At 47.4% G+C, this 20,325-nt stretch overlaps 1 protein-coding gene across 1 annotated transcript in view; it reads right to left on the reverse strand.

Annotated features, from left to right (window-relative positions):
- Nucleotides 1-10,492: 10,492 nt before the first annotated feature.
- The window catches only part of OMA1 (OMA1 zinc metallopeptidase), a 661,753-nt gene continuing 651,920 nt past the window's right edge, over nt 10,493-20,325 (reverse strand). Inside the window, exon 9 of the mRNA XM_086952966.1 lies at nt 10,493-11,023. Within this exon, the coding sequence (XP_086809092.1) occupies nt 10,817-11,023 (207 nt within the window). The 3' untranslated portion in view covers nt 10,493-10,816. The remainder of the gene's footprint in view (nt 11,024-20,325) is intronic.

The following is a 20,325-nucleotide window of genomic DNA, read 5'->3' on the forward strand; positions in this document are numbered from 1 at the left end:
CATCCCCTTCAACCCCTTCACCTTTCTCTGTTCACGGTTCCTGCCTTGCTTGGCTGATGCTCTTGCAAGAAAGCTACAGGGATAATGCCACTTCCAGCAGAACTATGGCACACTTTTATCACGGGGTCTGGCAGAACAAAACAGGAAGAACTGCTGCCCCCTTTTGCCCTCTGACATCCAACGACTCTATTCATATGGACATCCCTGCCAAAGAACGGATTGAAATGCAGGTGTTCAACAACCCAGCCAGACCCACCTTCTCCTACCTCCGGAAACGAACAGCTGCCACCCTGACTGTGGCCCTATCTGTCGTCAATGTCTCGGGCCTTGTATGCATCGAAGGCCTTGGGACATACTGGTAGGCCACAGGGCTTGCCGCATCACCAGAACTTTGGACTCAACTGATCCACCCTCTTTTGTCACTTCTCCGAATATGTACTTTGTTTGTGGTACAAAAGCCTACACCTGGCTACCCAAAGGTTGGGGGGGTACCTGTTACATTACCTTCATCCTTCCTCCGACCTATGTGGCTCCAGCAAACCATCACCGACAAAAGCGAGCAAAAGACATTGAGCAAGCCGACTCCACCGGAGCACAGTTCCTGGATGCCCTGAAGGGACTTGTTCCACTCTGGGGTCCGATGGCGAACAGCCGTGCCATCCGACATCTGACCCAGGCAGTTGAAACGACAATGAACATTACAGCTGGCATCCTCACAAACAATACAGCCGAGCTTCAGGCGGTCCGCCTGGTGGCTCTTCAGAACCGCCTTGTTCTAGATGTGGTTCTAGCGGATCGTGGAGGAGCATGTCGTATCATTGGGTCCAGCTGTTGCACCTACATACCGGACAATTCACCCTCAGTGTACAAAGCCATTGAACACCTCCACAGACTTTCCTCAGAAGTTCATCAGGAACAAGAAGAATTGTCGCTTGGGAGTTGGTTCTGGAGTGCTGTAAAGGACTGGGGGTGGAGGTTGTTTATGATCGTATTAATACCGATTGTCGTAATATGTGGATTCTGCCTGGGTGTTCAATGCTTGCCACCCCTGTGCTCACTTTGCGCTAACTGTATCTGCCCCAAGACTTTGGACTTTGAAGCCGAACGCATGAGAGCTATGTATGAAGTTGAAGTTCGAAATATAATGGGGATAGACATAGATTAAAAAACAACATTAAATGAGGGTCAAAGAGGGGAATATTTAAAGACCTCTGTGTCCCGGACATTTACTTCAGCTCAACAACATAAAGTCTTACTACCAGGACCTTGGAGCCCCAATGTATCCATGTGTAATCTCGGATGCCGGAGAGAGGTACCGACGGATAGAGCGGGGCCTCACATACCCGAGCGGATGCCGGTAGAGGTGAGGTCTTCACCCACAGAAAGCTGGGTGTGAATTCGTGGTCTACTCCACATGGATTCATTGGGGCTCCAAGGTCCTGGTAGTAAGACTTTATGAATCTTTGGTTATATCATCACATATTTATTATTTTTCACGTACCATCATTTGGTTCTATGCAGTAGCATTCAATCCTATTAGGTCCTGACGAATGCCGAATAGTAAATCCTCACGGCAGAAACATGTTGACCTTCCTGCACCACGCAACGGGGTAGCCATAAATTCACAACTATCCCGCATGCTCCTTTTAACTATTGACACTGGAACATCCCTATTAAACATATTTTTGTTCCATTGCTCAATTTTTATTAATCACTTCTTTATTGCACTGCACCTCATCAGAACCACCTTTGAATAACCTTTGGCTTGAGTACACCATTATTATCCACCTCCATACCATCAACAGATGGTCAGGGCGATGGTTGGATCCTCTTACTAATCTCATGTGGCCACTAAGGGTGGCCTGATGAGAATTTTTCAAGCTTGGGTTATAACTACAAAAGGTGGCACTGTATGATCTGTTCCCTTCTAGCTCCCACTCTACGCCACCACTTACTAGACCCTAGTGTCCCTCTTCTTGTTGTTGATAGACATAGATTGACAAGCTGGCTAGATATGTTGAAAAGGGAGGACTGGTAAAATCTAGTTTGCGACATCAACATTATCGGCGCCATCTTGTCCCTTTTCAGGCTCATATGTGCGCATAAGTAGCAGCCATTTTGAATGCCATGGCCTCTCTGCCCACTGCCGATAGCAAGCGCGTCTCTCTCTCTCTCTAACCTCGCAAGCATCCCCCCGCACGCTGACAGACCCCGCTCTCACATGCTTGGGCCATAAAACTTCCCCTTCAGCGCAACCCTACCTCGGAGCCACATCCCGTACCCAGCTAACACCTCCCTTCATCCCATTCATGATCACACATCCTTTGATAAACCCCCCTTCCTCTGTACCCGATTGTCCAGGCCCGATCCCAGGCCACCACCTGGCCCTGCGGATGCAGTTTATTGCCTCCATACAGTAGGAAGCTGCCTTCTTCAAAGGATCTATAACTGATCAAAGCCCCCACCCCATCAGCCGCACACATTCCGGGAACCGGCGGAATGTCCAGCTGCGCGACAGTCCTCACCTACTGAGATCGGGGTGGGGACTTCTACTGTACAATGTGTGTGGGAACGGGCTTGAAGTGGGGATTCCGAGGATGTCTTCCCGTACTTCAAAGTATTTGCAGGAATGTGCCACATGTAATAAACTGTAATAAAGACCATAAACGTGTGTATAAGAGGCCAGGCCTCAGAGATGCGGTTAGAGCACCTCGAGACTACAGGGTATCGTGTAGTCTGATTTGACGTGTTCTGCTCCGTCGGAATAAACTCCTGTTTCCTGCCTTCCAGTCTCCAGAGCCTGCCTCTTTGTTTGATAATTTCGAGTGGTATGAGAGGCGGCTACTGCCGGGCAATACTTAAAGGTTCTTGGTCGAAATCGGCCCTACCTTTTATACTACTGGTGGCCTGCACCGCTGCTTGTGTTTTCAAACCTGTCTCAGGCCTCTGCCACTGCAGGGTCTGGGTGCGCAGTTTACTGCCGCAGTGGCATGGCATTTAAAGTGGTTGCCACATCTGAAACTCTCCTTTTACTACATACAGGTCACCCCTAAGGTAGGCCCTAGCTAGCCCTATGGGCAGGGTGCTGTGCACGGAAAAGATAGGACATGTGCCTTAACTGTGTGGCATGTCCTGGTAGTGACAAACAGCCTATTTGGTTTCTGACTGCTCTGAGGCTGTCCTCTCATGAGTTTGTATTCTGATATGTGCTTCAGTGGTAATTTAATAGAAGAGGGGTAGCGTGACAATGTTTCATATGTTTGGAATAGTAGTAATAAATCCTGCTTATTGGTAAAAGTGGATTTATCATTACTATTTAAGAAATGCCACACTTTCAGAATTGGGCATTTCTGTGTGATTATTTCTTTGTGCCCTGCCTGGATGTGTATTCACAGTCTGGTTTAGACTGACAGGAGGAAGGGGATGTGCACTATCTTGAGTGAATGCACATCCCCTCTAGATAGTCAAAAGCGGGGGTTGACATGTGTTCTTCCTTTCCTGGGTGACTCAGCGCTAGGCTGAATAAACTTTGACTGCATTTAGAGTGGCGGGAGGAGTTTCCCTTGCACCTAAATAGGCCCGGTCTGCATTTAGCGTGGTGGGACAAGTTGCACCTGCACCTGAATAGGGCTGTGCCTGCCTTCTACAATGCGGTCTCCGCCCCCCTCTAGTGTGTCTGGGGCCTGGGTTTGGGATGTGAATGGGGGTATTGTGCACTTCTAAACAGTGTTTGATGTGTCCCTCAGAACAAAGACTTTTTGACTATAAGTACAGGGGCTCTGACCGCATGAATCTAGACTGCATTGGACTTGTATCCAGTCGCTGCTGGCTCTACAGACTTCACCTGGCCAGAAGGAACTGTTATGACGCCAGGAGGAACCGCCATAGGACTCCCTTGCTTATTGTGCTAACGAGTGGCCTGTGGGGCTAGAAGGGCTGCCGCTCTTTACTGCAAGTACCCTGATGTGCTGGCCGACTTCTTAATTCTGCCTGGTACCCCCAGGGACGAGGTAGCACAGCCCTCCCTGTTCTGCTCTCAGCGCATGGTGAGCGCTGCAGTCTCTGCCAGTTTTGGTGCTGGCACTCTTTTTTGCACTGTCCTGGTGCTTTCACTTCATGTTACAAAGCCCTAGTGCTTCTGGGCCACCAGGACTGAGGATCGATATCTCTGGAGTCGTGCATACTACTGAGAGCGGAGCGGCTGTACCACGTGGTTGCGGGCAGCACCGGGCGATGCCAGAGGGTTGGGAGCAGGAGTTCCTGCCCCTGTCGCACCAACCGCCCATGAATCCCCAAGCACAGGCAGCGACTCATTGGCGGCCTGTACTGCGCCACAGGAGTAAGACCGTGCTGAGGGGTGAAGTCGGAGAGGGAATTTCCTGCGAGCCAAAGAGCTGCCTTTGTCCAGGGGCCGGCGCAGGACCATGTAACTTCTGTAGCTGCCTGCTGGGAAGCGGAAACCAAACAGATTTGGGCCAAGGACCCGGGGAAGAGACTCACCGATTATCGGACGGAGCTTCGTGGGTTGCGAAGAGGAGAAAAAGCTCAGGAAGCATCCTGCCGATGCAGGCCCTTTAACTCTGGAAAACCCAGGTCAGTTATCCAAGCGGAGAAGGGAGCCCTCGACGGAGGTCCTGCTCGGCCCCTCTTTGCCCAGGTGCCGTTTGCTCTCCTCACATGCAGGGAAGACCAAGCCAGGTCTCCATGCGGATAACCATGATTGCCCCCCCCCCGCATGGGTGCATATCTGATAAGGGCGCATGGCTGCCATTGCAGTGGCGGCACCGGCCCTCAGCTTAAGGACGGGGTGAGACCTCGACAGAGGCCCCCGATTCCTGGATTTAGAAGAATCCCTGGGAATTACTGCATTCCCTGTAATAGGGGCACGGATGCTTCTGGGCTCCAAGCTGTGGATAGGGGTTACCATAGAAAGTATAATAGGAGTGCAGGAATGTTGCACCCTATGCCTTAATGGTGATGTTTGGTAACTCATTGCTGCATTTCATGCCATAATGTTGGTATATGTATCATTTTATTCGCTAACCTGCATTTTATGCCAGATGTGGAGATACTGACAGGATAGCAAATACATGTCCAGCAACTGCATGTCATATGCACAGTCACATTGCTTTTTGAAACGTGTGTAATCTAGGAGTATTTTACCCTATTAACTATCTAGGTTGTTTTGACCATTTCCTTGTGGCAAAATGATGTGTGATTTATGTGACTTCATGTTAAGTGCCTAGTGGCACAGTAATGTATGTGATTATGGTCTAAAGTGTTTTATGTACAATTCAAAGGATATTTTTATATACCCTTGTGTGGAGTCTCTTTTTGTGCTGTGTCTAGTGAGTCACTAGTGAGTGTATGTGTTGCGCAAACGCTTTACACATTGCCTCAGGGATAAGCCCAACTGCTCTGCCAAGCTACCAAAGGGGTGAGCAGGGGTTATCTTGGGTGTGTAACTCCCTTGTCCTGACTAGAGTGGCGTTACTGCCTGGCTTAGGTGCATACCGTAGCCAACCAGAAACCCCATTTCTAACAGCCACCCACCTATGAATACTCAGTAACATCTACTTCGCAATATGAGGTCTCCATACAAACTTTTTCCTAACATGCCCATCTGCTATCATGACCATAGTACTCAGTACTATTAGAGAAGCTCATGATCAACCAATAGTGTCTTGCACATAAAAGAACGCAAGAACTCTTTTGGTTCCCACAATACACCGTATGCCTGTGACGTAAGCGTTGGAAAGATGAGTTGAAGGCTGGATTAGAATGTGGAGTTTTGACTTACCTGCAGCGAAATAAAGACATGTACAAACTATTCTCCGTTGGTAGCGTAGTTTTGGGGAGTTCCTGGGCTGGCAGGACACTACACCACCTTGTCCAACCAGGGGAGATTTTAATTACTCTCTGATGAAGGATTCTAGGAACAGCATGCTTGACCATTGGCAAAAGGCCCAAATCAGAAGTCCTGTTGTAAAAGCCTTTCTTACATCACAGGCTGCTGCATTGACACAGTCCTACAAAATGAACTAAAGGACAACATGATCAGCCCAATTTCAGTCAACCACAAAAAACTGTCTTCTCGGTCATGTTCACCCACATGTCCAATGACAAGACACAATAAAAGTTAATTCTCTTGTACTTCCACAAAAAACACTCTTCAACACTGGTTAACAACTTTAGCCAGGCCAATGGGAACTTTCCACATAAGCTCTGATAAGTAACTAACCAGCATTGTCCAAACAGCTGAATTGGGCATTACTTCCCAGAAGGGTCTAACTAGACTGCATAACAACCAAAGGAACAAGAAATATCTCAGCCACCTCAGAAATTAAGCCACAAGCTGGAAGCATCTTGCACAAATATTAGTCTCCATAAACAGTGCTGAGTCTTAATCAAACATACGCAACCTACCACTAAGCAAAAATTGCAACCAAACAAAATGATATATTGGGCAAGACACTAGAAGCAATCAATAGATCCAATGATTTTTTCAAGGTGGTCATTGATCTCCCGACAATCCAAAGCCTCAAATTTCAGAACTATGAAACAATCTAGCGATCTGTTTCCACTGAGAAAGTACAATGAAATCAAGACAACAATAACAATGTGTAATGCACACGGTCTTTCAAATCTCACCCCCTCAACTACTCCGACAACTAAGCCTCCAAAGCTATTTCACTTTGTAAGCAATACAATCACAGGTATTAGTCTCAAACTAAGTAACAGCTCAAGAGTCTGTCCCTGCAACCTTTGCTACGCTTCATGCAGAGATCCTAGCAAATCCGGAGACAGCATTTACAAATATTTCACAACAGGCAGAGGTCACACACACCATGAATCACTCCATTAACACAGATTACTTCGACCCTGCTACATACAACAGCTATTGTCACTGTGTCATGCTTTCAGAAAACTCAGAGATCCTTGCAAAGGACAACTCCGACCCACACTGTCCAATGCTATTTTTGACCAATCTTGTTTAGAATTCAGGACACGGTGAAGAAATTCTGCTTGTATCAGTATACAGTGACATACTATTCCCCAGCTGCAGTATACTGAGATAACTAAAATTTGCACCACTGTCATGCACTCCTTATGACACCTTAAATTAAGTGCAAACAGTACTAGTGTGAGTTGCAGACATACATTTCTGATAGGTTGTGCCTTCAGGCCTGTTACAAAAAATATGTGAGGAAAATGAAAGCTTCGCCTTACAATACATAATTTCCCTCCACATTTTTGTGTACATGCTGGGGTCAAAGAGATGACATGTAATACTATAGAAAATGTCAATATAAACTGGATATTTGTAAAGTGCAGACATGTATTTCCAAAAGTTAAGTGAAACTTGTGAGCCATTAAACAGTGTTATAGAATGTACAATCTATAGGTGGCTCACAGTCGTTCAAGTCGCAGTATGAGTGTAAGCATTATTAAAATTCACTAAGCCTGATGCTCTTCAACATCTACATGGACCCCATCACCGCCATCGTAAGACAGCACAGGCTTAGCATTGTATCCTACGCCAACGACACCCAACTCATACTCTCCCTCACCAAGAACCCAGAAATCACCAGACTCAGCTTCCAGAAAGGAATGAGAAATGTAGCAGCCTGGATGAAGGACAGCTGCCTAAAACTCAACTCCGAGAAGACCGAGGTCCTCATCCTCGGGCCTTGCACCTCTGCTTGGGACAACACCTGGTGGCCCTCCGCCCTCGGGAGAACGACTGATCACACCCGGAACCCTGTATAATCCTCGACTCATACCCCTCCATGAACTTCAAGTTCAACGCTGTCGACTCTGATGGAGCGAGTTTCAGAAATCATTTTATTCTGACTCGCGAAATTAATTCTCTGTAACAGGAACTAATTTATTAATGAATTGTTGCATGATTTGTATTACTAAACCAATCTAGAGTAAAATTGCATTCACATCACACGCTGGATTAATACTTATGTGCTCATGTTGCATTTGCGAGTTTGTCTTGTAAAACCTGATTAACATTGTTTTGTACGTCCTATTGTCTTTGTCACTATTAAATGCGGCTGATTATCTAGTGGCATGTGTTTTTTATTATGTGTGCTTATGTGTTTGTCTATGTTGTGACTGTTTATCTATGTTCTGTTCGTCTATCTTTTTACTCTTTCAGATATATGAAGAATCCAGCTGGACTTTAAGAAGAATGGTAGATATTAAATGTGCTGCTTTATTTGTGCGCTTCTGCTAGGTGACATATATTAATGGGTTAAATATTAGCAATGGAGGGTGGGTAACAGAAGGGTTTATTTTACTTGAATTAATCACCTTTTTGTGTTTGTTTAAATACTAGCTCGAGAGAAAGGCTTGAGGCCTGGTTCTAATGGAAGTTGGTTGGCCTGACTGAGAGGAGCTGAGCATAGCAATGTTGATGCTTTTTAATAAATATTTCCTCTGAAACGTGTAGAAGCTCAAACAATGGACAAAGTGTGCAACATGCTCTGAAAGTAAATACGTCAAGGCCAAGGAAGCGTGTAGAGGCAGCTTGGCTAAAATCCTGGAGGAAATTGCCACAAACATTTAGTTTAATGTTGCGATTTCTAGGAAGCCAGTGTCGCTTCGTGTCAATGGACAATGACATAATGATGTCACAAGAACTGATGCGATGGCCTCTCGGTGGTCTGATGGACAACAACCAATTGGGTTGCTGCATTTTACTAAAATATCATTTTTAGTTAGATTAGTGGGTCAGAAAAAGTATAAGAACTTAGTCTCTTGAGGGGAGCGGGGCTGACTGTTCCTGAGGGCGAAGTGCTGTCCGATTTTCCCTTGGACACGTAAGGATTCTAAATGCATAATAAATGTTTTTTCTTTCCAGGTCAGAAAGCTTAACATAGGGAATTAGGGTTGATTTTTATTTTAATTCATTAATTTTGTGCAATGTTGAAGTGCCAGACCTTTGAGCCAATAAATTAATGAATAATACTGATTTAATAAAAAAAATTGAAATTAATAAATGAGATAATAAAGAATTTGAAACTAAACTTTGAAACTTAAATAAAAGACTTAAAACGTCAAGCTGGTCTTGATTATTTTAGTCGTTACCATTAGTTAGAACCATCGGCCAAAGTGGTCTAGTTAAATGATATTTTTCTTTACTTATGAAAAAATGTTATACTGCAGTTGTATATAATGTACATATGGGTTTGATAGTGTGATTAATTAGGCCACATGATTCAGCTAACAGATTTTCTGTCTTAGTTGTATGGGCCTTGTTATTAATTAGTATGGTGAGTATTAGGTAGTGAATAGTTCTGTATGTAGTGACGCTGGATCAACTCCACCAGTTTCAACTGCCCCCACATCCTCCGTAAGACCTTCAAATGGATCCCCCACCGATTGCAGAAAGACCGTCACCCACGCTCTCACTACCAGCAGACTAGACTACAGCAAGCAACGCCATCTATGCCGGAATAAAAAAAACTCTTCTACGCAAGCTCCAAACCATCCAGAACGCCGCAGCCAGGCTCATCATAGGGACACCGCACCATGAACATATGACCCACCAACTATGAAGCCTCCACTGGCTCCCCATCAATAAGAGGGTCACCTTCAAACTCCTCACCCATGTCTACAAATCCCTCAACAACATCGGACCCAAATACCTCAATGACCGAGTTTGTTTCCATTTACCCAAGAGCAACCTCAGCTCCGCCGACCTTGCCCTGGCAGAGGTGCCCCACATCCGCAGAAGCAGAGCCGGCGGGGGAGCTTTCTCCTACATCCCCGCCAAAACCTGGAACGAGCTCCCGGTCAACCTCAAACGCTCCCCAAACCTCCACACGTTCAGGAAGGACCTCAAGACCTGGCTCTTCGACTGACTCGGAGCTGTCTCCTCCCCCCCCCCTAGTGGCTTGAGACCCTCACAGGTGAGTAGCACGCTCTATAAACCATTGATTGATTGATTGACTGAAAATGGTGCACACCATTCTGCTAATTTCAGCCTCTGGTCCCCAATGTATATGAGCGGCCAACCACCGCTGAGCACTGTCTCTGCCCCTCCCCGACACCCCATGAGGAGGAGGGGGAGGGGGATTGCGGATCCAATTGCTTGGTTTGCAAAACCTTTCAGACACTGAAGCCTGACAAGAAGAAATAGGAGCAGGAACGCACAGTGAAATATCCTCCACTGAAATGGAAGAACAAGCAGTGTTAAAAAATACATTTGAGGAGCTGGCTGTGTGTTTGATGAAGTTTAAAGGTGTACTGCAGCGTCTTAACCCACAGAGATTCAAGGAATACATTAATTTAAGGCATGATGCCAGAGAGACTGAGAGAATGGCCCCTTAAAGATGGGCCGCAGTGGACCCACCAGTGGTCTCCCTTTCAATACTCTATTATTATTACTGCAGTTGTACTCTTCACCACCATGTGCCACTTTTCGAACTCTTAGGAGACAGGAAAGAGACAGGCAAACAAATAAGTTGCAGTAAAAGAATTGGAAACAAGTTCACAGTTTATTCACAGTGTGTTTACCGTAATGTAGCTAAGTAGAATTGTACAATCATTTGCTTGATTTTCACTCTATAGTAGATAATTCAGTACTGAACATTTTGCACACAATTTTATGTTTAGGATACATGATTGACAGCTCCTCGTCTCTTACGTCTTACCGCACCACAAATGGCTGGCAAATATCATGGTGCCCTTTCAGACAGAGCCCTTTGCTTTCTTCCAAGTAGTTTACACGTCATATTAGCACCAGGACTCTTTCAAACTGAAAGCAGAATAAATCAAATTCAATAGTATTTGTAATTTGGCATTATTTTTTTTCTAAAGCACTGCCCGCAGCGATGACTGTGTGTTTTTCTTGCACTTGGGATAAAAGGCCCATATCTTGTGTTTTCTCGGACTCCGGTGCCCTTGTATCTTTCTTTTCGATAAGTTCCTTCATAGTATGGAGGAAAACCAGTCGAGGGTCTGGGTGGGCGAGAGCAGGACAGTTACAACTTTCCCTCAGTTTAATTGCCTGGAAAAGAAGACATTTTAATGTGATAAATGGTGGAATAATAAAACTCGTATAAAATGATGCATACTTTAAATACTTTATGTGCACATCTGCATATATTATGCCTGGTTACTTGAGTTGAATATGATTTTGATGCAATAGTCAGCTTATAATTCAGGTAGTGAAAGTCTGTTCAGACACTGAGTAGCAATCAATGTTACTGTGTTTAACGATGGGTCCAATGGGTTTCAAACCTGCACAGAAGAAATTAATATGTGGTTTGTGTGGAATCAAACATCTCTTCTGCAGCACATCCTTTGCCAATGTCATCGTCTTAGCTTTAAAATGCTAAAAATATGTTCTCAAGGTATACCGACACCTGTCCTTTAACTTGTGTTACGCAACTATATGCACCACTGTTGCCCAAACTGCAATGCTGCACCCATGTTGAGTATTAGCAATACTTGGCGAGTACTTCTCACTAAATTAAAGCTACATCAGTTGGTAATGTCAAAAGGCAAGTGTATGGTACACAGGGGGACGCTTCTGTTTGCTGTAGCGCTGTTCCTGGCGCTGCTGTTGGATTTCCTGTAGCCTGTTGTTCCTGTGGCCACTGCTTGCCGCACCCGCTTCGCGGGTGCCGCTTCGCCCCATCTGGCTGGGGGCTGCTTCGTGACTTTGGTGAGGAGCCTGGAGTTGGGTGTGGGAGCGAGGCGCAGCGGGGCTGCGAGCGTGTGCAGGGACTCCATTGTCCAGGAGTCCCTGCGTGACCTGTAAGACCTTCCGGTCCGCTCTCCCCGTGGCCCGCCCACTGCCCACAAACGGTCCCTATATCCAGGTCCCGGTCTTCCGCGACGCGGGACGCGCGCGGGACTAAGCCCGGGGCGAAGACCGGGCAAAGAGCGGGCCGTTCTAGGCCGTTAGAGGCCGGCAGAGACCGGACCGGGCCACCCCTCTGACGCTCCCGGCCCCGTAGCGCCTCCCAACACACTCCATAATGGCGACCAGAACTTCACAAAGTAAGTCCGCCCAACCAGGTCTAAGTACCCTGGAAAAATTCTTCCCTAAGGCGAGTAATCAAGCTAGCAAATGCTCGTCAATCACAGAGGCGCACCTCGAGATGGGTCCGGAAAGTGTGTTCCTGGAACAGGGGGATACTGTTTCTACAGATGCTAGCACACCGATCCTACTGGATGCCACCCATTTGTCATTAATGGATAGTATTGATCAGACGATTGAGTCGGTCCTTCAGCAGTTAAGAACTCCCTTGACGCAGAGGGATAGGAACTCCTCCCGGCTATCTGGGATCTCTGACCATCCTACCATTCCGGAAATTAGGGGAATAGACTTGCAAGATGCAGGCCAGGCTGACCTGCTTCCAGACCCGGCAGGCAGTGGCGTGGAACAGCCCCCAAAAAGGAAAAGGTCCAGGAAAGCAAAGAAGGCAAAGAGGGCTAAAATCGATATAACTGAGCTAAATCAGGTTGACAGCACAGACATTTCCGCCTCCCCTGATCTTAATTTGTCTGGGTCCAGGTCGAATCACATGGGTTCTCCAACTACTGCTGCCCCACTTTTGCACTCGGGCCCTTTTATTTTTGGTGGGGCAACTTCTAATAGCACTGACACATTGATTAATTCACTCACAGATATCATGAGGAATTTGCTAAACCCCATCTCAGCTAAATTGGACGCCATAGAGACTAGACTGAAGGCCATGGAAAACAGTCACTTAAGGAAAAGTCCTGGGTCAGCCATAAATGCGATAAATGCCCCTCCAGCCCACCGGGCACCATCAGGGAATAGACCGTTGCTCCCTGCACCGTCTCAGGGCGCCAACACGATACTGCTGAGTACGGACGGTGCACCTGTTCCCCAGACGCACCCTCTGCTACCTTCAGCACCTAGGCCCCCTGTCCCGGCCCCAAGGAGATCTAAGCAACTTCCTGCACCACAAATAGGGGGAGTGGTGAACTCTACCAATGGTCCTACTGATGGCACCACGCCCCCTTTTGACAGGCGCAGGGTGGTTAACCTGCCCCCAGAAGCAGTCCCATACACGGCAATCATGGTGGGAGTACCTGAGTTAACTGGTGATATGAGGGAGCCTCAAGACTCCTTAGGCAACAAGGTGATAAGCTGGCTTAGTATTAATAGGCCGCTGCCTCCTAACCTGAAAGGCGAGGTCCTGATGGTCAGGAGGATCCCTTGGATTGGTCTTACCCCAAAGAATAGGGTAGGGGATTGTATTATTATAAGTTTTAAAAGCCCCCACGTTGCTAACTACATCTGCAACTGGCTTGTAAGGCCTGACAAATCCAAGATCGAACTAGTCCCCCTCTCATACTTCTACCCAAATGTTAGCAATTTAGAGGCAGGGGGGGAGAAGGGGTGGACTAGAGTAGGCTTCGCGGTAGACGGCTCATGTTACAGACCAAGGCATTACTTACCACCGGCCCAGGTAAATTTCATACATCATAATAGATTTTCCTGCCTAGACCAGGTCGACTGACCACAAACTAAGGTGACATCCTTCAGCCCTGGGAAGATGGCGGATGAGGTGCAAAGTCGGGCGGGAGAGAGTACAGCCCCTGTAACTGAGCATGGTCCGCAGGATAATGCTATAGATGAGGTGCAAAGTCGGGTGGGAGTGAGTGTAGCCCCTGTATTTGAACATGGCCCGCAGGATAATGTTAAAGATCGATCACTTAGTATGGGTGACAGTCTGGGTCAACAGGGGCCTCCACCCAACATCGGGACTGACCATATTCTGCAACCGGGGGTGGCGGAGTTGGCTGGTCCATCCGCCATCGCGGAGTGCATTACTGTTTTGCCAGGAATCCATCCACCCACAGGCTGTGCGGCACCTCCTATTGTAGGCCAAGGCCCTCCACCAACAGATCAGGGCCTGAGAATTGTCTCATGGAATGTGGCAGGGATTGCAAATAAGGAAGGCACACCGGAGTGGGACCATCTGGTGGGTAGTAGCGACATTCTCCTTCTCCAAGAAACATGGGCGAGGGACACCCAAGCTAGGAGAGGGTTTGAAGTATTTGAAATCCCTGCCAAATGGGGTGGGAGGGGGAGGCCGTCAGGTGGCTTGGCAATCTGGATCGCGAGTCACACTGGGTGCCAGGCGGAACAGGTGCACACGTTCTCGCAGGACATCCAGTGCGTTCGGCTCACATGGCCTGGTAAACCATCATGGGCTATTGTGAATGTCTACTCGCGACCTGTTGCCGCGCCAAATGAGTCACCAACCCTAAACGACTTGTCCTCCTTCCTGGGGCAACTCCCGGGAGATCTCAAGGTGGTGCTTGGAGGAGACTTCAACTGCCACTTTGAACCTCTCGAGGGCTTATTGGAGGGTGCCCTCACGGCCGAGGATGACTACTGGGGGGTTCCACCCTCGTCTTCCCCTCATCCCAAAGTCTGGTCCCCCCTTGCAATACAACTTATGTCCCTTACCCTGAACTACGCACTGAGGGCTTGTAATGGGCGTACCCCGTCCGATACCCCCTCAGTGTGTACTTTCAATAGGAGGGGCCATGAGTCGAGGATAGATTATATCATGTTAGATATTACACTCTGGCCCAAAGTCCTCGACTTTAGGGTAATAAGCAGGTCAGATAGTGACCACAATGCCCTTTGTTTAAACATCCAGTGGCCCCTGCACTTAGCGGGTACATTGGTAGAAAGTCCGGGGGGAGACACAGGGGAACTGGTCCTTACAACTAACAGGCGCCGGGTTAAGTGGGGTAAGCTTGTGAGCTCAGAAGAGGCAATCAGTAAGCTATACGAGTTGGCACTCCCAAGGCTTATGGAGGTGGACGCACTTCTAAATGCACCAAGAACCCCAGAATACAATGTGAAACTGGGTGGCATCCACCAGGATCTTGTCAGCGATTTGGCTGAGGTATTTCACCCGGTGGTGCCAAATCGAAAGAAAAAGACCCATGTTCCCACCTGGTATACCTCCTCCTGCAGGGCAGCAAAGTCTGAACTTATTGCTGCAATAAAAGAGGGGTCTAATAAGGCCAAGGTATGTGACCTTAGGAAACACTACAAAGCAGTGATGGCGACTGCTAGGACCGAGTGGGACTGGAATCACTGGCAAGATCTTCATGATGCCCTAAAAGTCAGGGACTCCCGTAAATTTTGGGCCCTTGTCAATAATGGGACAGGGGAACTTAAAAAAGCAGTGGAACCCAACATTGCCCCCGAGGTTTGGGAGGCCCATTTTGGGGCGCTTTACCAAGACACTAACTCCTGCCCTGATATAGCCCTCTTAGTGCCCTGCGGCGCACAGGACCATGACTTGGAACTATCCCTGGGGGAAGTGGAGGCAGCCCTGAAGCATTTATCATTGGGGAAGGCGCCAGGTCTGGATAGGCTACCTGGGGATCTGTTTAGGCATCACTTGGACATCTGGGGCCCATACCTTCTCATTCTTTTCAATGCCATTCTAGGAGGTATGTCAATCCCCGGGTCGTGGCTGGGGGCAGAGATTGTTCCGATCCATAAGAAGGGGTCTACTCTGCTCCCCGCGAACTACAGGCCCATTAGCCTAATAGATGTACCCCAAAAGCTTTTTGCACGCCTTATCCTCAATCACCTCCTGGACTGGGTGGAGGACAACGACATCATGAGCCCCCTCCAGGCTGGCTTCAGAAAGAACACGTCGACCATGGACCAGATCTTCCGCCTTCTCCTTCTATATTGGAAGACTGTAACTCTAGAGGGAGGAAGACTGTACATGGTCTTCATGGATCTGAGGTCAGCCTTTGACCTAGTCCCTAGAGGGAAACTATGGGAGGTTCTGCAGAAGCTAGGAGTACCCCCCCACCTCCTTAGTATTATCATCAGGTTGCATGAGAACAACTACGCACAAGTGAGGTGTGGGAGGGATGGTAAGCTTTCGGGCAAATTTCCGGTCCGCCGAGGAGTCAGACAGGGCTGTGTCTTGGCGCCGACCCTGTTCTGTCTTTTCATTAACAGTGTCATTCAACATCTTGACACTGTTAAGGACAATGATGCCCCGCTTTTGGCAGGCAGGAGGGTCCCGGCAATTATGTTTGCTGACGATACCCTCCTGCTTTCCAAATCCCCCATGGGAATCCAGAGGATTGTGAATGGTTTTGGCCTTTTTTGTCATCAACATGGGCTGGAGGTGAACACTGAAAAAACTAAGTTCATGATCTTCAATCCTCCTACCAAAACCAGACCCAATCCAAAACTCGGGGAAGTTAGTCTTGAGAGGGTCTCGACCTTTATATATCTGGGGGTAACTTTACAAGAAAACTTAGCTTGGGACTGTCAGATAGCGAGGTCAAGGCTGAAACTATCCCAGCTATCGGGCGCACTCTTGAAGGTAGCAAACAAGTCCACCTTTAAGCCTGTAAGCCCGGCCCTGGAAACATATAGATCCCAAGCGAAGGCAGCAGCCATGTATGGCAGCGAGTTGTGGGGTCACAAAGCAGGGAAGGCACTGGCAGCGGTGGAAAATAATTTTTTGAGACGCTTACTCGCTCTCCCGCAAGGTACGCCACTCCTCCCCCTACGACTAGACTTGGGTTTACACTCCATTGCCGAAGACCTCCTGTCGAAACCCGTGAAGTTTTGGCACCGGATATGGACTACCGAGGAACTGTACCATTACAGACAGGACCTTGTTCATGTATTGAGGCTGAATGGTAGCAACAAAATTCCCTGGCTGGCTTTTATCAAGACGGAGTTGTACAGTTTGAACTTGCCAGACCTATGGGATGATCCAGCTCAGGGCTGTCAAAGGATTACGCGCAAAACTCTCACCCAGCTCTATAAAATCAAAAATCTGGCTGATATGGATAATGCTCACAACAGCGGCACCTTGACGGGACGTTTTATGGAATCCAAAAATTCTTATCTTTTCGAACCTTTTATGGATTTTATCTTTCCTCTTTTGGCGAGGAAATTGTTCCTGCAATGGAGGTTTGGTACACTTCCCACCAAAGTATTCACCCATAAATGGTCCACAGGGGGTGACAAACTTTGCCCTTGTTGCAAAACCCAGGACGAAGATGGTTTACACATAATGTTTGTTTGCCATGCCTACCAGAGTCCCAGGAAGCGCTGGATAGCTCCCCTGTGCCGAAACCTGGGTTTTAGGGAGTACTTACAGGCATATAGGGTTATGAAAACTAACACCCTGGGCCATATTGTCTTTGCTGTCTCAAAATTCTTAATGGCAGTATGGACAATAAGGAAGAAAATGTCCCCCTGAACTGGTACCATGTATTCCTTACCCCATGCAGATCTAGTAGATCTTTTTATATGTAAATACTGTGTTATATATGTACTGTATTTTATTGTATCTTTTATGGCCCATGTGGCCGAAATAAAGAATTTTTGGAATTGGAATTGGTACAAATAGGGAAAGCGCATGTGCAAGAGGGAAAAAGGTTTGCAATTGGGTGGGGAGGTGCAGCATGCAAGCGAAAAGCACATGATGAAAGTGAGTTCAAGTGTGCAACAAGCAAAGGGGGCACAGTGGAGCACGGGGCATGAAGGTGTATGCGTGTAATGGGGAGGGCAGAATGTTAGGTCAAGGGGAACACAAATGGAATGGGCCATGGTGAGTGCAAGGTGAAAAAGTAAGCAGATGGTGCAAGGGGAAGCACATGGTATAACAGGGGCAGATTGGCACTGCAGGCACTTGGACATTGGCCGAAGGGCCGGTGTCTCAGTGCACTCTGTGGGCTGGTTTTTTCCCCTTCCCAGTCCACAGATAGCACTGACAGGAAGAGGAAAGCAGCTTCGCTGGGCGGCGGTTCCGCGATTATCAGCTTTGGCCTCTCCTTGACCCCCTGCCCTGCCAAGCAATCATGCTAATGGTGGACTGGGGAGGGGTAATTGTGTGCCAGAATCAGACTCCCTGGGGGCCAGGTGTTGCTCAGGCCTTTGAACCATTTTCATCTCGGGCCCCCCTGGGGCCCACGCAGCCCAGAAACAGTGTTTGCATTAACACCTCGCCCACAGACCTTCTCATTCAGGGCATAGTGGGCGAGGAAGAACGGGTCTCGCTGTGGGGGTCAAGTGATGTTGGGAACTCGCACCATCTTCACCTTAGCCTCCCCAACTCCCATGGATGGCCCAGCAGCTGTGTTTTTCGCTTTATCCCCACTCCTGCCAGGCCATTGACCTGAGGCAGTGAAGGGCTGGGGAAGGCTGAGTAATTTACAAATAGCTGGGACCATGCTGTTTTTCAGGTGCTCTGGAGGGCTGGGGAATAATTTTGTAATAGAAAGGAGCCTCGCTGCTTTTCATGTGCTCCTGCGCTGGAGGGCTAGGGAATAATTTTGTAATGGAAAGGGGCCTTGCTGTTTTCAGATGCTCCTGCGCTGGAGGGCTGGGCAATACTTTTGTAATAGAAAGGGGCCTCGCTACTTTTCAGATGCTCCTGCACTGGAGGGCTGGGGAATAATTTTGTAATAGAAAGGGGCCCGCTGTTTTCAGATGCTCCTGCGCTGAGGGTTGGGGAATAATTTTGTAATAGTAAGGAGCCTCGCTGTTTTTCAGGCGCCCCTGCGCTGGAGGGCTGGGGAATAATTCTGTACTAGAAAGGAGCCTCGCTGCTTTTTAGGTGCAAGGTAACAGGTGGTATGTGGAACCTTAGAACATGACAACCCTGACTTCCCAAGGAAATCGTGAAAGAGATGTAGAAACGTTTCATTTGGTAAATCATGCATACCAAAATAGATGCACAAGAAATACACAACATGGCATTTTAATATTCATTGAAGCAATATGACTTATGTGTAAAATACGAGCGCTGCAATTACTAACAGAAGGAAACAGAACAGTGTAATCAGCATACCGAGATTGGTAAAAAAAAATAAACAATTCAACAATTGTGCAGTTACATAGGATATATGCTTGCATATGAGTACTGTTATTTTTTGCGCTCTACCTAGCGCTACCTATCCTAATGTGCTTGCCCCCTAAATATTATCACACGCCTTGCTCCACTGCTTGCTCCAACCCTTACTGCACTATGCAAAGACTCAGTGACCCTAGCTACACCAGCTCTTGTAACACCCATTATGAAACAAAAAACACTGACCCTAACATTCCCTCGAACTACCGTCCCATATCTCTCCTTCCCATGCTGGGAAAAATCCTAGAGACTCACGTAAACAAACAGCTCACAGACTCACTTGAGAGCAACAGCCTATTAGACATCTCTCAGTCAGGCTTCAGAGCTGCTCACAGCACGGATACTGCTCTACTTGCATTATCCAACACCATCAAACTATCTCTGTATGATCAACAGATAGCCATGATGGGTTTGCTTGATCCATCGGTCGCATTCAATACCAACTTGCACTCAATTCTGGTCAGCGCCTCCAACAGATAGGCATCCAGGTATAAGCCCTGGACTGGTTGGTAGACTTCCTCAAAGATAGGGTCCAAACAGTACATTCCACTCCAGGACCATTCCCCTAAATAAAGTAGTCTCTCAAGGCTCCTCCTTAAACCCTACACTTTTTTATGTCTATGTATACCCTCTAGCCCAAATTAAAAAATCCTTTGGGTTCGAGACATTTTCATATGCAGACGACATCCGATTAGTCATATCGCTTGAGCAGGATATCGAAAACGTCAAACAGCGATGCTCAACATGTATGAAGGAGATAGCCATCTGGATGTCTCACAAATGTCTCCAACTTAACGGAAGAAAAACAGAAATACTAATGTTTGGCAAAGGTCAGAGTTTCTGAACCGAGAATTGGTGGGCAGCCGACCTGGGACCCTCTTCTTTGGCCACTAGAACCACAAAAAAAACTAGGTATAATTTTAGACAATCAGGTATCAATGAAAGACCAGATTGCCTCCACATGGGGCACCTGCTTTGGCATCAAGCCTCTACAAAGAAAAATCTTCAGATGGCTTCCACTGAGCGCATGCAGAACACTCACCCAGGTGCTAATCCTCCTCTGCCTTGACAACTCGCTCTACCTTGCCTTCAATGAATCTCTTCTGCCAAAACTACAAGTCGTCCTATATACCACCATTCGATTGGTAAACAACCTGCCTCCAAAATCCTTGTTTGCCCCTATACTTAAAGCACTATACTGGCTCTCCATTCTTACTAGAGCACTGTTTAAATTGCTTTACCTAACTCATAAATCGCTATTAGGGCTAGGCCCAAAATACCTTGAATACAGGCTCATCCCTTATGTTATAAACCAAGCAGCAACTTGCGATCAAGTAACCAGTTTCTTCTACGCCCCTGATGGATTCACACTATTAAATATGGAGGCCGAGCATTCTCCTATCTGGCT

Source organism: Lissotriton vulgaris, chromosome 1_1 (genome assembly GCF_964263255.1).
Source record: "Lissotriton vulgaris chromosome 1_1, aLisVul1.2, whole genome shotgun sequence".
Lineage (NCBI taxonomy): Eukaryota > Metazoa > Chordata > Amphibia > Caudata > Salamandridae > Lissotriton > Lissotriton vulgaris.